The sequence below is a fragment of the Suncus etruscus genome, chromosome 15 (assembly GCF_024139225.1).
Source record: "Suncus etruscus isolate mSunEtr1 chromosome 15, mSunEtr1.pri.cur, whole genome shotgun sequence".
In the NCBI taxonomy this organism is placed as follows: Eukaryota; Metazoa; Chordata; class Mammalia; order Eulipotyphla; family Soricidae; genus Suncus; species Suncus etruscus.
Window position 1 is genome coordinate 55,951,754 of NC_064862.1, and position 16,292 is coordinate 55,968,045.

At 43.2% G+C, this 16,292-nt stretch overlaps 1 protein-coding gene across 1 annotated transcript in view; it reads right to left on the reverse strand.

The window, feature by feature from the left end:
- Window positions 1-16,292, reverse strand: part of SMG1 (SMG1 nonsense mediated mRNA decay associated PI3K related kinase) — a 120,940-nt gene that overhangs the window by 55,364 nt on the left and 49,284 nt on the right. The window contains exons 10-17 of the mRNA XM_049789256.1: window positions 14,183-14,356; window positions 8,877-9,101; window positions 7,198-7,299; window positions 5,880-6,149; window positions 2,578-2,708; window positions 2,238-2,399; window positions 486-604; window positions 70-157 (exon numbers count right to left, since the gene is read on the reverse strand). Coding sequence (XP_049645213.1) covers window positions 70-157; window positions 486-604; window positions 2,238-2,399; window positions 2,578-2,708; window positions 5,880-6,149; window positions 7,198-7,299; window positions 8,877-9,101; window positions 14,183-14,356 — 1,271 coding nt within the window. The remainder of the gene's footprint in view (window positions 1-69; window positions 158-485; window positions 605-2,237; window positions 2,400-2,577; window positions 2,709-5,879; window positions 6,150-7,197; window positions 7,300-8,876; window positions 9,102-14,182; window positions 14,357-16,292) is intronic.

The window sequence follows — 16,292 nt, forward strand, 5'->3', positions numbered from 1 at the left end:
TGAATAGGCACTGAAGGTGCAATTTGTTTGAAGACGGGCTGGGATTCGAGAAAGACCCTTTATTCCTACCTCTGAAGCAGATCGACTGGTAAGGACGAGGATAAAGCATGCAAACTGCTGCACGCCTGCAGACAGATATTTCCATCTTCAACAAGAGCTATTAAAAGTCAAAGAAAACATAATGTCAGTATGTCATATACCCTAAACTCTAACCCAGGGTTTCCTGCTTTTTTGGAGTCATACCCAACTGCACTCAGGGGTTATTCCTGGCTCTGCACTCAGAAATCGCTCCTGCTAGGCTCGGGGAACCATATGGGGTTCCGTGAATCGAATCCAGGTTTGTCCCGGGTTGGCTGAATGCAAGGCAAACGCCCTACCATTTTGCTTTCTCTATGGCCCTATAAGTGACTATCTTCTATTGCCAATGCTCATTTTGAAGTGCTGGTTACCCAAAGTAATGAATCACAAAATTCAATGAATCTTACTGTTGGCTAAAAGGCCTTTGCAAAATTTATGGAAAGATGGAAGAGAGAATAAAGGTGCATATGTCTCAGATTTCTTCATTAACACAGCAACTTCCAAAGCCCAAGTCATTAATAGTTTCCTGAAACACAAAAAAAGTTAAAGGAAACAAGTAATTTTTCAGAATGGAGAGACAGTACAGTGGGTGGGGAGCTTGCTTGCAGGCAGCAGACCAGGTCAAATCCCCTCAGAATCACATATGGTCCCAAATCCAAACACGAGTAATTCCTGAGTGCAGAGCCATAAATAACCCCGGAGCATTCCAAGTGGCCCCAAAACCAAATACATGCACCAAAAGTGGGGGCTAATTTTAATTATTCGTTTTGGTTTGGAGGCACATCCAACAGTATTCAGGGGACCATATGGAGTGTCAAGAATTGAACATGGGGGGCCCGGAGAGATAGCTCAGCGGCGTTTGCCTTGCAAGCAGCCAATCCAGGACCAAAGGTGGTTGGTTCGAATCCCGGTGTCCCATATGGTCCCCCGTGCCTGCCAGGAGCTATTTCTGAGCAGACAGCCAGGAGTAACCCCTGAGCACCGCCGGGTGTGGCCCAAAAACCAAAAAAAAAAAAAAAAAAAAAAAAAAAAAAGAATTGAACATGGGCCTATTATCTGCTATAGAAACTCCCAGGTCCCACAAATAATTTGTAAATACCCTCCTTCTTCTTCTTCTTCTTCTTCTTCTTCTTTTTTTTTTTTTTTTTTTTTTTTTTGGTTTTTGGGCCACACCGGGCGGTGCTCAGGGGTTACTCCTGGCTGTCTGCTCAGAAATAGCTCCTGGCAGGCACAGGGGACCATATGGGACACCGGGATTCGAACCAACCACCTTTGGTCCTGGATCGGCTGCTTGCAAGGCAAACGCCGCTGTGCTCTCTCTCCGGGCCCAAATACCCTTCTTCTTACATTAATTTTCTTTTCTTTTTTTTTTCCTTTTTTTTTTTTGGGGGGGGGGGGGGGTCACACCCAGCAGCACTCATGGGTTGCTCCTCACTCTGTGCTCAGAAATCGCTCCTGGCAGGCACAGGGGACCATACGGGATGCCAGGATTCAAACCACCATCTGTTCTAGGTTGGCTGCGTGCAGGGCAAATGCCTTACTGCAAATGCCATCTCTCCAACCCCACATTAATGTTATTTTCTGTTGTTGTTGTTGTTGTTTTTGGGCCACACCCGGCGGTGCTCAGGGGTTACTCCTGGCTGTCTGCTCAGATATAGCTCCTGGCAGGCACGGGGGACCATATGAGACACCGGGATTCGAACCAACCACCTTTGGTCCTGGATCGGCTGCTTGCAAGGCAAATGCCGCTGTGCTATCTCTCCAGGCCCTTCTTTTACGTTTTAAGTACTTCAAGCAATACAAAATAATTTAAACTATAAAATTTCATTAGTCAAAAGTACTATGTCTTTTAAGAAAATCACCACCAAATTAGAATAAACAACAGCAAAGACTATTTTTATGATCTCTTTAAAATATTCTGCTGGGGGGCCGGGCGGTGGCGCTGGAGGTAAGGTGCCTGCCTTACCTGCGCTAGCCTAAATGTTTAAGACAGAAAAAGCATAATCACAAAATCCCTTCAGAAAAGTAATTCCAAGATCAAATAAAACCAAAATTTTAAAGCTTAATGATAAACTTGTAATCTATTCTGACTTTCATTAAATGCAAATTATGAAGCCATATTAATAAAGTAGGAACTAATATAACAAAAATTTAGTTACCTTGTGTCCTGGTTTAAATTATCTTTCTTAAGCAATATTCCCAGAAGATTTAGTATGATTGAAAAATGCTTTTTGGTAGCTGTAGTTACAGTACTTATCACGGCTCCATCAAACAAAGATGGTGATGAAGAACTAAGACTACTAGATATAAAATGATCATGCCTAAAAGACAAAATACAGACCATCCTTTCACCTCTAAATTCAAACAAAAGTGGGGAGGGGGAGAAAGGAAGCAGATGCAATGTTAAGTCAATAGCTTTTAAAAACATCTACCTGTATTTAAAGGGTATGCTACCCATTTAAAAATGTCCAACTTCCTTAGATATTTACGAATACACACCTGGTACAATGAGAATACAGCGTGTAGAGCACAGCATACTGAATGGCAGGGAAGTGTACGGCTAGGTCACTGTGCACAATCATTAGGTTCTTACTCAGAAGTGCAAAGACCGTCGGAGACAGTGCCCACATCTGAGGATGATAGGAGAGTGCATATTTGACTCATACACAGCAACAATGGGTGTACAAAGTTTATCTTTAAAGAAGCTTATACAATTTAATCAACTATGGTATTTTGATTCTAGCAACAAACTAAACTAAAACCAAAAAAACAATTTTTTTTTTGGTTTTTGGGTCACACCTGGCAGTGCTCAGGGGTTACTTCTGGCTCTATGCTCAGAAATCGCTCCTGGCAGACTCGGAGGACCATATGGGATGCCGGGATTTGAACTACTGGCCTTCTGCATGCAAGGCAAACGCTCTACCTCCATGCTATCTCTCCAGCCAGCCCCCCTACCTAATAATTTTATGAACAAAGACAAGAAAATTATTTGAACTGAAGAGACATATGACAAGAGTCTCTGTAGCAACATCCAACTAGTCACTGGGTAGCTGCAAGAAGAAAATGATCTTATGAGGAATCATCTGTGATTCAATAAAACTTGGTTTATGAAACTAAGCAACATGTACACTGCTCTCTGTATATGCTACAAATGGATACATAAAATCATTTGCATAAATGACAAAGTGTGTGATATAAATTACATCTCAATAAAGACTGCAGAAGATTATTGGCTAAGAAAGGTCAATGGGCTGAATGTGCTGAGCACTTGGGATCTACATGTCTTCATTTTGTACCCTCCAGAGCAGCACATAACATCTCAGTTTTACACAGACTGCAAGTGGCAACCTTGTCCTATCACAGAAAAAAGACCCAGCTTGCCTTGCAAAGACTTGTTCTCCACTCAATTACTAAGATACCTTATTATTGGGGAACCCACTCTCATTTCCAGCACACTAACCTCCTAAAAACAGTATGCCAGGGCTGCAGCAATAGTACAGCAGGTAAGGTGTTTGCCTTGCATGCTGGCAACCTGGCTCAATCCCTATAAACCTATAGGGTGCTTTGAGCACACCAGAAGTAAATTCTTTTTTTGTTTGTTTGGGGTTTTTTTTGTTTTGTTTGTTTTTGGGTCACACCCCGCAATGCTCAGGGGTTACACCTGGCTCTACACTCAGAAATCGTTCCTGGCAGGCTCAGGGGACCATATGGGATGCAAGGATTAAAACCACCGTCCTTCTGCATGCAAGGCAAACGCCCTACCTTCATGCTATCTTTCCGCCCCCCACCAAGAGTAATTTCTGAACTCAAGCCATAAGTGACTCTTGAACACAGCTAAATATAGCCCCAAAACATCAAACAAAAGCCCAAAATGCAATATAAATTCCAAAATTCAAATGTTTTGTTTGTTTGAACCATACAGTCACTCCGGTCATTTGAGTGCAAAACAGGTCCAGCATCCCCAAATTTAAATACCAGATGTAAATTAAATTAAAATTACCTCCACCTGCCTATTATATAAAGTATGGCTAGTTGTATGGAAAGAATAGTAACAATGTGATGTTTATATGATGAAATGATACATGTGGAATTGGAATGTGTAAATAAATTTCCATTTTCCATACTCTCAGAAAATTTCACTCCTTTACTTATCACTATGAATAAACTGGGGGGGACCCTCATATCAGATGGTGCTTAAAGGGACAATGTGGCACCAAATTTTGAAGCTGAGGCTCCCACAAAGTTTGCACTCAGCCTAATAAGTTATAACCCCAACTGCTACAAATACACTTTTTTATCATTTGATCTTCAGTAAGAAATGTACTTTTGGAAGCATATTTAAATCAGAAATATTTACTGAAAAAGTGCTTTTTGACAAATCCATCTTTCATCTGTAAAACTAAACAAATATATTTTAAGAAAGATAGATAAGAAAGCAATAGATATATATAGGGATTAGTCCGTCAGTTGTTTAGTTTGTTCCAGGGTAGTAGCTCAGTGATAGATCACTTGCTTGAATTATATGAGGCCCTGAGCAGCAAGCACCAAGAGCAAACACTAAGTCAGGAGTAGCTCCCAAAAACACTTGGGTGGTGTCCAAAAACCAAAAGGTAAACAGACAAATAAAAACACCAATTTTGTATGCATTGTAATGCAAGTTGATAAAAAAATAAAAAAACCTGCTGCTTTTAAAAGCAAAGAAGTATTATTCTTTTCTCAGATAAATAAATGACTATTCCTAGAGAAAAGCAGACATTCAAAAAAACGATGGAGGAAGAGTGATAGCACAGCAGTAGGGCATTTGCCTTGCACTATGTCAACCTATTACGATTCCTTGCATTCCATATGGTCCCCCAAGCCTGTCAGGAGTGCAGAGCCAGGATTAATTCCTAAGTATTGTCAGGTGTGGCCCAAAAACAAACAAAAGTCCAGGGGCCAAAGAAATAAAATAGTAATTAGGCACTGGCTTGCATACAACCAACCCAGGATCAATCCCAAATGGCCCCCACTTGAACTCCACCCAGAGTGATTCCAGAGTACGGAGCCAGGAGTACCCATAACCCCTGAGCACCACTGCATATAGCGGAAAAACCAAAATTTAAACAACAAAAACAACAAAACACTATCATACCTTGCTTTAAAAAAACTGAGCTAAATATGAATATATCCAATAAACATAGTAAACAGGAATAACAATAAATTTCTAAAAAAAAAAAAAACTCTTATAAAGAGATGTAAAAGGGCCAGAGCAATAGCACAGTGGGTAGAGCATTTGCCTTGCAAGGGGCAAGCCCAGGTTCAATCCCTGGCATCCCATAAGGTCCCCAGATCCTGCCGGGTGCAAGTTCTAAGCACAGAGCCAGGAGAAACCCTGAGTACCTCTGGGTGTGGCCCAACCCTATCCCAAAAAGGGTTGTTAAAGAGGAAACTAAATATAATGGCAAGAAAACATTTCTCAACTTCAATTACCTAACTAGGTCCTATATAAGACTATTAGTTCTGGGGCCAAGCGATAGCACAGTGGTAGGGTATTTGCCTTGCATGTGGCCAACCCAGGATGGACCTGGGTTCAAGCCCCAGCTTCCCATATGGTCCTGAGCCTGCCAGGAGCAATTTCCGAGCACAGAGCCAGGAGTAATCCCTGAGCACTACAGGGTGTGGCCAAAAACAAAAGCAAAAAAAGACATTAGTTCTACAGTGGTTCTGTAGCCACATTCATATTTAAAAAAACTAACTACATAAACATGCAGAGAAGATGTTTAACTGTGAATAAAGCAAAGAAATGTCAAAGGAAGACTCACCCCAATGAGTGAGTTTTTGGCATTCCCAATTGTGGTCAGGGCACTGAGGTCAAATATCACTATGAACTTTGCATTGTCGACATTGAACACATGACTCTGGAAGGCCTCGTGTCGGATCTCAGAGCAGGCCTCAGGCAACTGGAGGCTGTGCAGCAGTGTGTTCAGAGCACAGGTCATCTCCCCCAGAATCAGCTTGTAAGCTGTCTCCAGCACAGGGATGTTCTTCAAGCCCAGCACTGCCTGATAGACAGCATGGGCCACAGCAACGACCTTAACAGAGAAACAGAAGCATTGCAGGAGAGAGTGCAGGGAAATTAGCGGAAAGCAAATCAAAGAAAACAAAAACAAAGATGCAAATCACTTAAAATTGGGAGGTAGAAATATCACTATTCAGAATACTAAAGGCTTTCTGTAAAAAAAAAAAAGGGGAGGGGGGTATGGTGCAAGGGAGAGGGAGCTCAAAAGACTGAGCTCAAGTCCTGAGTACATGAGAAGGTGTGGGATTTAGTGTCTAGTAAGTACCTTATGGTGCCCTGGAGAATGGCCAGAAGTGACCATGTAGAGCTGTGAGCAGCTGCAGACCACCACCAGGTAATTAAGATAAAAAATTAAAAAAAAAAAGCACCTTAGGAAAGCTACTGTTAATAAACTTTAAAATATATATATATATTTTAAAGTTTATTAACAGTAGCTTCCCTAAGGTGCTTTATATTTATATCTCAAGTTTTTATTTCAAAAATTCAGAATTTAAAGTAGCAATCTGAAAATGGGAGAGAGGCCCAGCCAGCAGCACTCCAGGGAGCACTTGGTACCCCACTGTTGAATTAAATAATTAAAGATGGAGATGGATGGAGGCCTTTGTAATTCAAGGTCAGCTTTAGCCACTGTACAGTCCCCATTCCAATATTAAAATATTAAAGCCCTTTTCTTTTCTTTCTTTCTTTTTTTTTTTTTGTTTTTGTTTTTGTTTTTGGGCCATACCTGGTGATGCTCAGGGGTTACTCCTGGCTATCTGCTCAGAAATAGATCCTGGCAGGCACAGGGAACCATATGGGACACCGGGATTCGAACCAACCACCTTTGGTCCTGGAAGGATGGAAGCCTAATTCTCTGACAGTGGTGAGTCATAAATGAAATGCTGTGAGTGCTCAGCATTCCTACTGTCACCACACTAGATAGCCCAAAATGAATACTGTCCTTATCCTTGTCTTTGAGCGCAGCCGGGTGTGACCCAAAACCAAAAAAAAAAAAAAAAAAACTTCAGTTCTTCTGTGACCAAAATTATCAAAAATAATTTTCAATCTATCACTTCACTTACCTCTTTTTCTTTATGGTAACGTAAAAAGAGCAGTTTAGATGATGGTATAAACAGTTTTTCTACAAATGACGATGGCAGCTTTGTATTTATTTGTTCAACAATCTGAAAGAATTCAATAGAGAAAAATGAAGGGTCAGAGAGATAGTACAGAGGGGAGGGTGCTTTTCTTGAATGCAGCCAACTAGTGGGGTTCAATCCCATACATACCATGTGGTTCCCTTATGACCAGGAGTAACTCCTGAGTGCAGAACCAGGAGTAACCCCTGAGCATGAGGTGGAGGGGAGGGGAGGAGAGAAAGAGAGGGAATAAAAAAACAAAAACAAAAAAAGAGGGCTAAGTGATAGCACAGCAATAGGGCATTGTCTTGAATGATGCCGACCCAGGACGGACCCAGGTTCAATTCCCTGGCATCCCATATGGTTCCCCCGATCCTGGCAGGAGCGTTTTCTGAGCGAAGATGCAAGTGTAACCCCTGAGTGCCTCCACGTGTGACCCCCAAAACAAGCAAACAAAAAAGAGTGGGAGAAATAAGAGTAATAATACTGTAGATTGGGCACTTGACTTGCACATGGCGAACTCAGGCACAACCCTTGGCATCCATATTGTTCCCTAAGCACACAAAGAGTGATTTCTGAGTGCAGAGCCAGGAGTGAGCCCTGCAGACCACTGAGTGTGGCCCAACCCCCTCCAAGACTGAAGATACCCTGAAGGAGCTATCAAAGAGTGAATATAAATAGACACTAAGCAAAAGCAAACTAGATTTTGGGTGTGGCCCAAATACCGAAAACAAAATAAAACAAAAAAACTAATTTTTTTTTTGGTTTTTGGGCCACACCCGTTTGATGCTCAGGGGTTACTCCTGGCTAAGCACTCAGAAATCGCTCCTGGCTTGGGGGGACCATATGGAACACCGGGGAATCAAACTGCGGTCCATCCTATGCTAGCGCTTGCAAGGTAGACACCTTACCTCTAGCGCCACCTTCCCGCCCCCCCCCCCAAAAAAAAACTATTTAAAGAAAATGAATAGGGGCCGGTGAAGTGGCACTAAAGTAAGGTGTCTGCCTTGCAAGCACTAGCCAAGGAACGGACCGTAGTTCAACCCCCCTGCGTCCCATATGGTCCCTCCAAGCCAGGGGTGATTTCTGAGCGCTTAGCCAGGAGTAACCCCTGAGCATCAAACAGGTGTGCCCCCCCCCCCAAAAAAAGAAAGCGAATAAAGAGGGCAAAAGATAGCAAGAGTATAAAGGCACTTGGCCTATGTGCAGTCAGCCCTGATTGGATGACTGGCTCAACAGTGCCAGTGGTTGTCACACACGCCTTCACTCAATCACTACAGAAACAATGCCTGAGTGCAGAACTGGTAATGTAGCCCCACAGTAAAGCATTGCCAAGTCTGAATGAAAAAATGAGGACAAAGACAAGGATAAGGAAATGCAAACACTAGGGGCCAGGTTCAAGTGGTAGAAAGCATGTCTTGGCCTTGTCTATGTGAGGTCCTCTATCTGATCCTCAAGGAACCAAGAGGACTTGGGATCCTCAATCACACCATTAGGTGTGACTCCACTAGAATAAAAATAATAAATTCAATGCAAACAAACAGGAGCTCTTAGTGTCTACCATATCACTTTTTATTTTAAGGGTCCAAACATAAATAAGCAACAAATAATAATTCACATACCAATGTGAGTAAATTCAAGACGGAGATGATATAATCTGTACCACAAGTCTGACAATTCTCCAGCTGATCTAATCCATAAGTAATGACCATGTCACAATGTATGGTCATGCTAGGGTCCAAGCTACTGAGCAAAACACCGACACACTCATTGGCAGCTGTCAACACAGCCTCAGAAAAAAACACTTGGTTTGCAGCCGTCACACATCTCATTACTCTGTACAGAACCTGTAAATGGAGAAGAAAACAAGCAGTTTTTTAAAAAACATTCATGTTTCTACAGAATAAGAATTACTTTCTATAGCCTTTGATGGAAAATTAAGAGCCCTATCACTAGTATAAGTATTTTTGTTTTCATGGACTGTAAATTAAAAAGTATCTTTAGTACAATGTGAAAAGGTAATGCTGCCTAAAATTTTTTGAAGTGACAGCCTAACAGGAAATGAGATATTGACTTTATTTTTTTTTTTTTGGTTTTTCAGGCCACACCGTTTGATGCTCAGGGGTTACTCCCTGCTAAGCACTCAGAAAACGCCCCTGGCTTGGGGGGACCATATGGGATGCCGGGGGATCGAACCTCAGTCCTTCCTTGGCTAGCGCTTGCAAGGCAGACACCTTACCTTTAGCGCCACCTCACCGGCCCCTTTATTTTATTCTTTTACACACAATTTCTACCTCCCCTCAAATCACTAAATAGCTAAAGCTCCAAATATTTGTAAACTTGGGGCTAATGAAATCAACTGCAAGGAGTGAGGATGGGGCTGGCATTAAAAAAAAAAAAAAAAAAAACCTGAATTTAGGAGCTGGAGGATAGCACAGTGGTAGGGCATTTGCCTTGCATGCAGGACAGTGGTTCGAATTATCTCTCCGGCCCCTGAAATAACAATGTTTTCTAATGGAACTTAAGGGAAACAACTCCAAGGACTGCAGCAAATGAATACAAAAGGGAGCCCAGGAATTGAACCCTGGCACTAAATGGTCCCAAAGTACCAAGTTCTGGGGGTTGGATCCATAGCACAGTGGGAAGGGCATTTGCCTTACATGCAGCCAACCCAGATTTAATCCCCAGCATTCCATATGGACCCCCAAGCCTGCCAGAAATAGTTTCTGAGTGCAGAGCCATACTAACTACTATGCACTGCTGGGTAAGACTCAAAGACAAAATAAAACATTAAAAAAAAAAAAAAAAGGCACCAAGTCCTCCAAGCACTGCTGGGTGTGTCCCCACAAATACAGCAACCAAAAAAAGATAAAAAGAAAACAGAACACAGAAAGAGAAACAGAAATTATATAGAAAATATAATTTCATGGGGCTAGAGAGATAGCATGAAGGTACAGCGTTTGCCTTGCATGCAGAAGGAAGGTGGTTCGAATCCCAGCAGCCCATATGATCCCCCAAGCCTGCCAGGAGCGATTTCTGAGCATAGAGCCAGGAGTAACCCCTGAGCACTGCCAGGTGTGACCCAAAAAAACAATATATGTATATATATAATTTCTCAAATTTTTCAATTATTCAACAACCACTACACATGGATTTTTAAAAACTTATATACATGGGGGGTGGAAGGGTAACAATAACAAAAAAAAAAACCATATATATGGTCAGAAAAAGAGAATACAAGGGTGAAGGCACCTGCTTTGCATTTGATTCTGGTATGATCCCTGGTACCACAATTGGACCCTGAACATCAGGTGTAGCCCAACTGTACTCCACCCCCAAGGAAAATGAAAAGACCCTTCCCAATCTCTGGAGGGCACAAATGACTAAGTTACTTTTCCTTCTGTCTTATATCTGTGCTAATGGTTTTGTAACAACAATGATAATTAAGCAATCATCTTTTAAACAATAAAAAATTTAATATGCTAAACATGAAAATGAAATACGCTAAATCATTTTAACCAAGTTTTAAATATTATCTTACTAAAACATTAAGTAAACTAAATAAATATGTAGTAAAGTCACCAAGAATTACAGACATGTAACTTTACATCACCCTATTTTACCTGGCAATGTAATGTGTTCACAGAAAGTAGCTTGCCCCAAACAAAGGAGAATTTTAGTCATTTCAATTATATCTATTACGGTTGTATATATCATTCATTACTGAAAGAGAGTAACAGTTCTTTTCTCATTTTTACTCACTATTGTTTCCCACTCACAGTTTTGTAATATATGGGGAATTGAAATTGGCAATTTAACTACATTTTAACTACAATTAAGGGGGCTGGAGAGGCAGTAGAGAAGGTAAAGAAATGATCCCTGAGCAGAACCAGAAATGATTCCTTAGCTTTACCAGAAGTGACTCAACCCCTACACCCCACAAGACCTCACACATACACAATAATTACAATTTAACTAGTCTGATGTCTCAGAATACTATACATCTTTTTTTTTTGGGGGGGGGGGGATCACACCCGGCAGGGCTCAGGGATTATTCCTGGCTCTACACTCAGAAATCGCTCCTGGCACGCTCAAGGGACCATATGGGATGGCGGGTTTTGAAGGATTTGAACCACCGTCCTTCTGCTTGCAAGGCAAACACCCTACCTCCATGCTATCTCTCTGGCCCCAGAATGCTATACATCTTACGTTCATATTTATACCCTTTGGTATCAAAAGCTATCAAATTGAGGCTGGAGAGTAGCGTGGAAGTAGGGCATTTGCCTTGCATGCAGAAGGACGGTGATTCAAATCCCGGCATCCCATATCGTCCCCTGAGCGTGCAAGGAGCAAATTCTTAGCGTAGAGCCAGGCGTAAGCCCTGAGCGCTGCTGGGTGTGACCCAAAAACCAAAAAAAAAGGTTATCAAATTATTTCATTTCATCTTCAGATAACCACTTTTGGGGCCAGAGCAATAGCACAGCAATAGGGTGCTTGCCTTGCACGCAGCCAACCCAGATGGACCTGGCATCCCATATGGTCCCCACAGCCTGCCAGGAGCAATTTCTGAGTGCAGACACAAGAATAACCCTCATGAACACTGTCAGGTGTGACCTTCCCCCGACCCCCCCCCCAAAAAAAAACAATAAAAAAAAAGAGAATCACTTTTTTTGGGGGGGGAGGGTTTGGGCCACACTCGGTGACACTCAGGGGTTACTCTTGGCTATGCACTCAGAAATGGTTCCTGGCTTGGGGGACCATAAGGGACGCCAGGGGATCAAACCACAGTCCGTCCTAGGCTAGTGCTAACAAGGCAGACACCTTACTGCTCCACACCACTCTGGCCCCGAGAAAACCACTTTTATAAACTTTCTCTACAGCGTGTTTTTTCTTACTATGCCAAAAAACTAAAAGTAGGGGCCAGAGTGATGGTGTCTGCCTTGCACACAGTTGACCCAGGTTCCATCCACAGTATCTCATATGGTCCCTCGAGTCAGCCACACATGATTTCTGAGGAGTAACCTCATATCAGATGGATATGCCGCTCCCCAAAAACCTAAAATTAGACTCAATTATTTTAATGCAATATTGTAATATTATAAAACTCTACAGAACTCTATTTTAAATTATAAATTAAGAAAAAAAAGGGGGGGGCCGGGCGGTGGCGCTAAAGGTAAGGTGCCTGCCTTGCCTGCGCTAGCCTTGGGCGGACCGCGGTTCGATCCCCCCGTGCCCCATATGGTCCCCCAAGCCAGGAGCAACTTCTGAGCACATAGCCAGGAGTAACCCCTGAGCGTTACCGGGTGTGGCCCAAAAACCAAAAAAAAAAAACCAAAAAAAAAAAAAAAAAAAAAAAGACTAAAGTGGGTTGGAGAGATAATGGTACGGCATTTGCCTTGCATGCAACCGATCCAGGACAGATGGTGGTTTGAATCCCAGCATCCTATATGGTCTCCTGCCAGGAGTAATTTCGGAGAGCAGAGCCAGGAGTAATCACTGATGTGACCCAAAACCCAAACCACCAACACCCCCCGAAAAAAAGACTAAAAGGGGGCTGGAGTGATAGCACAGCAATAGGAGGTGTTTGCCTTGTACACCAACCTGGAAGGGAACTGGGTTCTATCCCCGGCTTCCCATATGATACCCCAAGCCTGCCATCAATGACCCCTGAGCTCAGGAGTGAGCCCTGAGCACTGCTGGGTGTGGCTAAAGACAAGCAAGCAGACAGGTATAAGACTGAAGAGATCAGGGGCCGGAGAGATAGCAAGGAGGTAAGGCACTTGCCTTTCATGCAGAAGGTCATCTGGTCAAATACTGGCATCCCATATGGTCCCCCGTGCCTGCCAGGAGCAATTTCTGAGCATGGAGCCAGGAGTAACCCCTGAGCACTACCGGGTGTGACCCAAAAACCACAAAAAAAAAAAAAAAAGACTGAAGGGATCTGCTACAAAACCAAGGACACTTTTATGCATAATGGCATTTTCTGGGGCCCAAAAGACAGCTTAAAGGGTTAGAGAGCAAGTTTTGTATGCGGGACATAAGTTTGATCTCAGCACCTAAAAGATTCCTAGTGAAGGATGACCACCAAATTAAAATGAATAAAAACAAAGCGAGGAAAAAACAGCAGCAGATACCTGAGACCTTAAATTTTATTCTTGGCCCCACAAAAAAGAAAAAACGGGCCGGGCGGTGGCGCTGGAGGTAAGGTGCCTGCCTTACCTGCGCTAGCCTAGGAGACGGACCGCGGTTCGATCCCCCGGCGTCCCATATGGTCCCCCAAGCCAGGAGCGACTTCTGAGCGCATAGCTAGGAGTAACCCCTGAGCGTCACCGGGTGTGGCCCAAAAACCAAAAAAAAAAAAAAAAAAAAAAAAAGAAAAAACAAACAGTGACAGAGACCTTAGAAAAAAGTGTCCATGGGGCCAGAGAGAGCGCACAGTGGTAGGGTATTTGCCTTGCATGCAGCCGACCCAGGAGGGACCCAGTTTGATTCCTTGAATTCCATATAGTCCCCCAGCCAGCCAGGAGCAATTTCTGAGTGCAGAACCGGAGTAACCTGAGCACTACAGGGTGTGGCCCAAAAATCAATCAATCAATCAATAAAGTAAAAAAAAAAAAAGTGGCCATGGGACTGTAGCAATAGTAACATAGGGAGGGTACTTGCCTTATATACAAACAGATTCAATCTCAAGCACGTAGGCCACCAGAAATGATCCCTGACTACCATCAGACATGACAAACACACACACACACACACACACACACACAAACTTTTTTTAATGGCCATAATATGGAAGAATCCCAACTTCTCTCCTGGTCGACATAAATAAACATGCATGCTAAGCACAACAGGGTTTTATAACAGTTCACTAGGCAAATAAGTATACTTACATCAAACTTTGAGCCATACATAAAATATGGAAACTTACATCTGTTACATAGGCCTCAGTTATTGGAGGACCCCGAATGGGGCTGAAGCGCTCCCCGATGCTCCTCACCACAGTACTGAACACCCGGAGAAGTGCAGCCAACTTAGGCAGTGACACTGAGGGAGGAGGGACATCTTCATCCACAGATTCCCCAGAGGCTACATGACTGAGGTCCTAAAGGTAAAGTTATAGCAATGGTAATTCAGCATCACAAATCAAAATAAAGACATTTAAGACAATTACTTTCACAATACATTTTTCATAAATAAAAATCTTGGCCTATGACAGAAGAAAACATGAATGTAAATACAACTTTTCTTTTACCTCTATAATTATTTGAACCTCTGGCAATGGGAAAAAAAATAATTCCTATTTTTACGAATACAAATGAAATCAGAAATGTGTTACTCCTGAGATGGTTCTTGCTAAAATCTCACTGAATATTCTAAGTCAATGACTCTCCAGAGACATCGTGCACATGAAGAACAAAGATTCTAATTCCTAATTCCTAAGTCCTGGTCTAAAGGTTTATTATTTGGTTGCAAAAATAAGAATTACTCAAAAAATAAAAATTACTCAAAGGGATGTAAATTAAACATACAATTCGAAAGAGCAAAAATAAAGAGAACTAGTCATGGCTATCAAGAAGAGTTTAACTGGGCCGGCGAGGTGCCTTGCAAGCGCTAGCCAAGGAAGGACCGCGGTTCGATCCCCCAGCGTCCCATATGGTCCCCCCAAGCCAGGGGCAATTTCTGAGCGCTTAGTCAGGAGTAACCCCTGAGCATCAAATGGGTGTGGCCCAAAAAAAACAGAAAGAAGAAGAAGAAGAAGAAGAAGAAGAAGAGGGAGGAGGAGGAGAGGAGGAGGAGGAGGAGGAGGAGGAGGAGGAGGAGGAGGAGGAGGAGGAGGAGGAGGAGGAGGAGGAGGAGGAGGAGGAGGAGGAGGAGGAGGAGGAGGAGAGTCTCTACAACTCAGCTGGGCAGCAACAAAATACAGGTTTTTGTATATGTAAGGCTCTGGGTTCAACTGCTGACAATGCAAGAAAAGGAGAGAAAAATCTTTCAAAAAAAAAATGGATGGCTCATGGGGCCGGAGAGATAGCACAGCAGTAGGGCGTTTGTCTTGCACGCAGCAGACTCAGGTGGATGGACGGTGGTCCTAATCTTGGCATCTCATATTGTCCCCTGAGCACTACCAGGAGTGCAGAGCCAGGAGTAACCTGAGCACTGCCAGGTGTGACCCAAAAACAAAAAGAAAGAAAGAAAATGGATGGCTCTGAGAAACACAAACCAGTTTCAAAGATAGGCCAGGGAAAAAAGACATTCTGGGGGGTGGGGACTAAGGAGCACAAGAGCAAAATGCTCCCATACTTTTCTGAAAGAAAACAAGCAGATTACTTGGGTTAAAAGTAGTGAACTGAGGGGCCGGGCGGTGGCGCTAGAGGTAAGGTGCCTGCCTTGCCTGCGCTAGCCTTGGATGGACCGCGGTTCGATCCCGGCGTCCCATATGGTCCCCCAAGCCAGGAGCGACTTCTGAGTGCATAGACAGGAGTAACCCTTGAGCGTCACTGGGTGTGACCCAAAAACCAAAAAAAAAAAAAAAAGTAGTGAACTGAGGCTGAGGAAAGAGCTCAAAGATTGAAGTGCATGAGCTGAATTGCATGTTCTTCTCTCAGAAATGCTAGCCTTGGGGGCCGGAGAGATAAGGCATTTGCCTTTTATGCACAAGGTCATTGGTTCAAATCCAGGCATCCCATATGGTACCCCGAGCCTGCCAGGAGCAATTTCTTTGTGTTTTTTTTGTTTTTTTTTTTGTTTGTTTTTGGGCCACACCCGTTTGACGCTCAGGGGTTACTCCTGGCTATGCGCTCAGAAATCGCCCCTGGCTTGAGGGGACCATATGGGAGGGGGGGGGGGGAATCGAGCTGCTGTCCATCCTATGCTAGCGCTTGCAAGGCAGACACCTTACCTCTAGCGCCACCTTCCCGGCCCCATCAGGAGCAATTTCTGAGCATGGAGCTAGGAGTAACCCCTAAGCACAGCCGGGTGTGACTCAAACACCAAAAGAAAAAAAAAAGTGATATGTAGCTTTTGTTTACAATTAATCCTAC